Source organism: Ammodytes marinus, assembly GCF_949987685.1.
Source record: "Ammodytes marinus genome assembly, chromosome: 23".
NCBI lineage: Eukaryota > Metazoa > Chordata > Actinopteri > Uranoscopiformes > Ammodytidae > Ammodytes > Ammodytes marinus.
In genome coordinates, this window is record NC_137227.1 from 22,660,932 (window position 1) to 22,668,431 (window position 7,500).

General features: G+C 38.2%; 1 protein-coding gene across 1 annotated transcript in view; it reads right to left on the minus strand.

Moving 5' to 3' along the window:
• Positions 1-7,224: 7,224 nt before the first annotated feature.
• The window catches only part of atp1b2a (ATPase Na+/K+ transporting subunit beta 2a), a gene marked incomplete at its 3' end in the record, with an annotated part of 41,969 nt that continues 41,693 nt past the window's right edge, over positions 7,225-7,500 (minus strand). The window contains exon 8 of the mRNA XM_080051560.1: positions 7,225-7,386. Coding sequence (XP_079907686.1) covers positions 7,225-7,386 — 162 coding nt within the window. The remainder of the gene's footprint in view (positions 7,387-7,500) is intronic.

The window sequence follows — 7,500 nt, forward strand, 5'->3', positions numbered from 1 at the left end:
AGAATAATTTACAAATCCAAATAAAGGAGGTTTAGTATTTCTCCCTTCACATAACGAATATGATCGGCCTAAATAAAGAAGGTCTAAGAAAAGATCCCTTATTATTATTGTAGAGATGGATATGATGAACTGTATTATGATGTGTAACAAACAAACTACTTGTTGTAGTTTTGGTCTGGCTTTGCGACACTACATGTAAAATACAATTCCCAGACCATTTAGATCACTTGAAATAAGCCTATGATTTAATCTTAATGGTATAAAAATCACTTCACCAAGATCTTATGTGACTCAAGTTTGTGTTCACTTTTAAATATATCTATACAGGAGAGTTACACATCCAAATTATTTCTATGTCAAGGGTTCAGATCAGTGGAGGTTTAACTCTGATTAAGTAGGCTACATTTCTGCTTAAATGCATATTGTGGCGGCCTAATGATTAAACATAAATTAAAATCAAAAAGAATGGATCGTAATTTAATTTTGAGCGGTGATGTCAGACTTTTGCCTAACCAATTGGGGAAACGCATCAAAGGCACGAGGTTTAAACTCCCAATTAGCGCTCAGCTCCGCCTGTCAGCAAGACGTTTCCCATCAGACATTTCGCTCCCGCAGCCCGTGGGGAGCAACCAACTGCAGCGACTTGCTCCAGTGTCTGTGTCCGTCTTGATACCGCGGGACTTCAAAGTCTCAAGCAGCCGAGCCGCAGCCAGCCACGGGTGCAAGTGGGACAAAAAGTCTAACCATAATGCAGTGCGCTCAGCAAGACGAGCGTCATAATTGCGCAGGTCTTAGCAAGACGGCGACAGGTCGAACGAGCCTATTATCACCTGACAGGGTGTGTGTGTGTGTGTGTGTGTGTGTGTGTGTGTGTGTGTGTGTGAGAGAGAGAGACAGGGAAAAGCATCAATGTTTGTTTGGTTTTATTGATATTTTTACCTTATTGTCTTGATAACTTATCATTCATATATATTATGAAGCTCACTGGAAAAGGCTCTGGCATTTATATACATACTTAAAATACTCAAACTATTACTTTATCATGCATAAGTTAAAAACAATTCTCAAATTAAATTCTAAAACTAAAAGTTCATTACATTACAAAGTGAAATACTTCAGTCCGTTTGTTGTAACATTAGTTTATGATCCAGCATCTGAGTATGTTAGATTTCTGGCCAATCAAAAACAGGATTCATAATACAGAGATGTCGACCTTCTGAGATACCTGGTCTGGGGTCTTATTTAGTGTGAAGTATTCCATTGTGTGACATGGCATGGAGGGAAAGTATCCAGACATGTACAACAGGGCTACACTGTTTATAAGCTCAATGCAAAGGGTCTGGCATTTATATCTCATGGAGGCTACCTGTCTGTCTGTTACTACCTGTCTGTCTGTTACTACCTGTCTGTCCTGTCTGTTTTCCTGTTCTGCGATTCTTTCAGGATTCTCTTTCCAGCACTAGATGGCGCTGTGGCGCTGTTTCTGAATGTAAAGCAAAGTCTCTGTCAGTCAAAGTTATATTGTAACATCGTGTGTCCACTAGGTGTCTCCAGTGAGCTGCAGTCTGTTATATAAGTCACTGCATCTCACTGGATCACTGCTCAAATACAGCCGTGGAGAACATGAAGAGACCACTCCACATGTTGAGTGTCTCTGGTTTTACTATTTATAGACATAAGTTTGAGTAGAATGAACATTTTGGTTTTATAATATAAACTACTGACAACATTTCTACCAAATTCACAGTAAAAATATTGTCATAAAAGAGCATTTCCAGTAAGTAATGTAGAGATGAAGACTGAAGAAACATCCAGACTGCTCTCTGAATGTTTTCCAGAGCTGTATGATGTTTAATTCTCTCCATCCACGTCCGTTATCATCTGTAATAAAATCTGTTTCCCTCAGAAATAAGAACCTGTAATTCTCTGTGTGGACTTTAACATAACCATAGAGTTCTCTAGCACTTTATATAAGGAGAAAATCTGTTATGAGATTCCAGGGAAAGCAGAGAAGTTTAAACAGATATGTCAGCCTTTCCTGGACTATATAACAGCACTGAAGGGACCTACATGACACCTCGTTGACTCTTTATTTTCTGCTTAACATTTACCTTTAGTTTAGTTTAGTTAAATATGTCTTTAGAAACCTGTAAAGTAGAGTACGCCATGTTGGTTCTCATTCTGTGACTGAAGACTGAGAGAACTAATGACTAACTGTCTTCAGGTGTGAGTTGATTGTCTTTAGAGGGTTTCAGTCTTCAGTCCGTTCAAAGTCTGTTAACAGTCCTCTAGTGTGAGGCCAGAATGAGCTGTTTATTTAATTTGTCTTTTGTTTGTGTGTTCACTTTTTCAGTTGTGTGTGTAGGCTGTGTGTCCATATAGGGGAGAAAGGGGGAAACTGAGGCATCGGGTAATATGAGCCACCCCCTGTATCTAGGCAACGGAAAACATTTGTGGTCATGTGAGATATATGTTTTCAAGCCCCTCTCATTTCCCCATGGCCCTGAAAGAGAGGACCTCATGGTGCTGTAAGCATGTTTTTTTCACCAAAATAGGTATTTTGCAGGTAAAAGTAAATTTTCTTGCTGTCAACTTAATCAACTGTTGTGCCAAAGCAAATGTATTCACGTAGAAAAACTTCTATCATACGTGTTGATGAACTACCAACATATAAAAACCATGTGATGATATTAGCTAAAGATTAGCCTGAAATGCTAAGAGAGGTAGTTTTTTCTCAAATTGTGGTGGTGGGGGAAAGTGAGCCAAATACTGTGGGGAAAAGTGAGCCACTGTCTCACTTTCCCCCACCATGAGGCACAAGTTAAGTTTAGTCTTAAACATATTTTAATGAAATATTACATGACATATGTTTTATTTTAATGTCATACACATTGTAGAAAAGCCATCATGCCAAGGAAATACACCAGGAAGACGACCTGGGGCAACCACACGGAAAGAGCACCTTCTCATCTTTCCCTGTAACCTTCAGGGCTGGAATGTAGAGTAGGCCTAGTTGTAGAGTATGACAGGCTGATGTTATAATCCAGTTGGGTCTTCTCCTGTGTTCTGAGTCCCAGGCTGTTCTCGCTGGTTCTGATTTTCCTATGCTTTGACCCCCAGACACCAGCTGGCTCTAAGGGTCCTGTGTTCTGACCCCCAGACTGTGTTCCAATCTAACTGGTTCTATCTTTCATTTGAATCTTATTAAAACCTTTTGAATTATAATATGTTGTATTTGATTTAGTTCAGAGTTACTTTCAAGTGTTTAGAAAATTTGCTTTGCTTAATTGACCAAACCCCATCATTCTTTTACTAGTCCGACATTAGTTCTGGAATGTGTGGCTAGCGTTCAGGATTATAACTGTTACAATATGTGTTGTTATGGTAGTTTCAGAGTGGAAAAAGTAAGTGGATCAGTTTACCCCACAGCTGGATTGTGGGTCAGAATCGCCTAAATAGGATGCAGTTTTCAACACTAACAATCTTGGCCGCATGAAGTAGGACATCCGGGTACTCCTAACCATCCTAAATCTGGCCACAAGAATCAGGACATCCTAAATCTTTTTTCTACCAAACTAAATAGTAGAAAGTATGAGATTCGGAACGCAACCAAAGTTTATTTCCCCTTGAAATATGAACCTGTGAATGTCTGTCGGATTTAAAATAATCAGTGCTGCCGTTTGTAGTCCTTAAACCAGGAAGTGTTGTAGTTTGTAGTCCTTAAACCAGGAAGTGCTGTAGTTTGTAGTCCTTAAACCAGGAAGTGTTGTAGTTTGTAGTCTTTGAAACATGAACCACAGTTTGTTTTTTTGTATTTTTTTGTATTTTTATTTTCTTAGTTTTTTCATCATAAACACGAGGAGATTTCAGGCAGGAAAAAATCGACCAATCACAAACATGTATCTTGTGACATCACACAGGGGGAGGCCCTGATTGGCTGGAAGACGATCGGTGCAGAGAGAGGTACAGCAAAGTGATGGAGAGGTGAGGGGGAAGGGTGTGTGTGTGTGTGTGTTTCTACCTGTCTGTGTGTGTGTGTGTGTGTGTTTGTGTGTGTGTGTGTGTCACATGGACCGGGAGTCATGGTTACGGTTGTCATGCTCCGCCCCATGGTGACGACAGTAAACAAAAAGAAAATACATAAACAAACCACAAAATAAAGAATAAAGACTAAAGACTTCTAACTCGTTAACCAACTAATTAACTCACTCGTTAACTCACTCATTAGCCAACGAGTTAACTAACCCGTTAACTCACTCGTTCGTTAAGGGCCCGTGTCCAACTGGCAATTTAATTTTTTTAGGTCAGAAAATGTTTTTGTGCTCACAGAAAAAAGACGCTGATTGTGCTTCTAGTTTTAGTTACAACTTCTTGCCCTCCGCCTCTGTATGATGGTCTGACTGGTTAACACACTCAGCCCTCTGTATGATGGTCCCACTGGTTAACACACTCAGCCCTCTGTATGATGGTCTGACTGGTTAACACACTCAGCCCTCTGTATGATGGTCTGACTGGTTAACACACTCAGCTCTCTGTATGATGGTCTGACTGGTTAACACACTCAGCCCTCTGTATGATGGTCTGACTGGTTAACACACTCAGCCCAACCATCTCATTTAGTCTTACTTTCTAAATATATTTGCAGAAAATGATCGTATTATTTTAACATGGTTAGTCTTATCAAACAGGTGACGAGTCCTAACGATCTGCTATGTGATTAGCTCGTCGGCGCTAATATGAAAAGTTATAAATTCTTTTTCGACTTAAAGCAAAAGCACAAAAAAGAACAAATTTAGAACAATTGAAAGAAGACTCAGTGAACTACGCCAGTCAGACACGGGCCCTCTACTCCCTCGTTACCTGAACACTCACTAACTGACTATCTCGTTAACTAATTAACTAACGAGCCGCTCTGCTCACGGCTACACACACAGAAAGAGAAGAAGAAGAAGAAGAAGATATGATGCTGCTGTCATGGTAACTAAAGCTAGATTCTGATTGGCTCATGACACTTTGTGCTTCTTAAAGTCATAAATTATTTTCGCGTTTAGTTTCGTCTGATTTGGTGAATTCTTGTTTTATTGCTCGAGACCTGACGGCGTTTGATCTCTAGTTCCTGAATTGATACACACAGGTGAAACTCATATTATTAGAATATCACGGAAAAGGAATTGGAATTGAGGCAAGAATTCATGCAAAAGGGTCCCAAACCAAGTACTGAGAACATATGGATGATTATACTTTATAGAGGGCCGACATTTCTGTATTTAAAATCCCTTCTTTATTGATTTCATGTAATATTAAAAATGTCTGAGATTTTGAATTTGGGGTTTTCATAAGCTGTTAACTATAATAATCAAAATTATAACAAATAAAGGCTTCACATATCTCACTTTGCATGTAATGAGTCTATATAATATATTATTTTCACCTTTTAAGTTAAATGTCTGAAATAAATGAACTTTTGCACGATATTCTAATTGTTTGAGTTTCACCTGTAGAAGAAGAAACACTGCAGGTAAAACCATCGGGGGTTAAATATGTTAGAAGCTTTTAAATACCTTTTATAAAACCTTTGATAAGAGCTGTACGTTGTATTGTTTGATAAGAGCTGTACGTTGTATTGTTTGATAAGACCTGTACGTTATATTGTTTGATAAGACCTGTACGTTGTATTGTTTGATAAGACCTGTACGTTATATTGTTTGATAAGACCTGTACGTTGTATTGTTTGATAAGACCTGTACGTTATATTGTTTGATAAGACCTGTACGTTGTATTGTTTGATAAGAGCTGTACGTTGTATTGTTTGATAAGACCTGTACGTTGTATTGTTTGATAAGAGCTGTACGTTATATTGTTTGATAAGAGCTGTACGTTGTATTGTTTGATAAGAGCTGTACGTTGTATTGTTTGATAAGAGCTGTACGTTGTATTGTTTGATAAGACCTGTACGTTGTATTGTTTGATAAGAGCTGTACGTTATATTGTTTGATAAGACCTGTACGTTGTATTGTTTGATAAGAGCTGTACGTTGTATTGTTTGATAAGAGCTGTACGTTGTATTGTTTGATAAGACCTGTACGTTGTATTGTTTGATAAGACCTGTACGTTGTATTGTTTGATAAGACCTGTACGTTGTATTGTTTGATAAGACCTGTACGTTGTATTGTTTGATAAGACCTGTACGTTGTATTGTTTGATATGTAGAGTGAAACAAAGACTGTATCTATAATCTGTTCTGTAGAAACTTTGGACCCTGAAATGTTGTAGAAAAACAAGTAAAGATGTTAACTCTTCAAAAGGCTTTTTCCAACATGTTGATTTTAGGTTTTTTAAAGATGCAAATTTACACATAATTAATTAATTTGATATTTGGCAAATTTGCAAATTCATTAAACATTTCTGAAAAGTTATAATACATAAAAATCATAGTTTTAATGTCAGTAATCACCTGGTAAAGCTTCATGATGAAATGTAGAAGTTTAAAAACAAAAGTATAGGATTTATGTTGGGCTTTTATGGACGTCACTCAAAGACGCTTAAATGTTTGACCCTGTTGTCCTGCAGTGTCTCGCTTAGAGCTGCCAGCGAATCACAGGCCTTCTTACTCACCAAATAATAAATAATAAATAATCAAAACATCGTAAACATCAGTTTGGTCTTTGATTCATGCAGATTGATTTGGTGACGGAGGTGGCAGTGACATTTAACAGTGTGTGAGTGTGTGTTTGTCTATGTCTGTGTGTGTGTGTGTGTGTGTGTGTGTGTGTGTGTGTGTGTGTCTGTCTGTGTGTGTGTGTGTGTGTGTGTGTGTATACATCTTTGAGTTGATGTGTAGTTTGAATGAAACCCTAGTGTGTCTCTGTGTGTCAGTAGGCCTATGTGTGCATGTCTCATTGTGTGTGTGTGTGTGTATCAGTGTGTATATAATTACAGAGTGTGTGTATCAGTATATCAGTGTGTATTACAGTGTGTGTGTGTGTGTGTGTGTGTGTGTCTCAGTGTGTGTGTGTGTGTGTGTGTGTGTGTGTGTATCAGTGTGTGTGTGTATTGCAGTGTGTGTGTGTGTGTCTCAGTGTGTGTGTGTGTGTGTGTGTGTGTATCAGTATATCAGTGTGTATTACAGTGTGTGTGTGTCAGTGTATCAGTGTGTATTACAGTGTGTGTGTGTATTACAGTGTGTGTGTGTGTGTGTGTGTGTGTATTACAGTGTGTGTGTATCTATGTGTTGATGCGCAGCTTGAAGGAGACCCTTCCAGCGAACTTGTCTCTCTCTCCTCCCTCCTGCAGCGTGTTAGAAACCATCTTACACTCCACGCTCACGTCGGCGTTCTGGGTCATGTTCAGAAACTTCACCGCTACCAACGGCTGGGTGTAGTTCACCTGCGGAGATAATATATAATATAATATAATATAATATAATATAATATAATATAATATAATATAATATAATATAATATAATATAATATAATATAATATAATATAATATAATATAA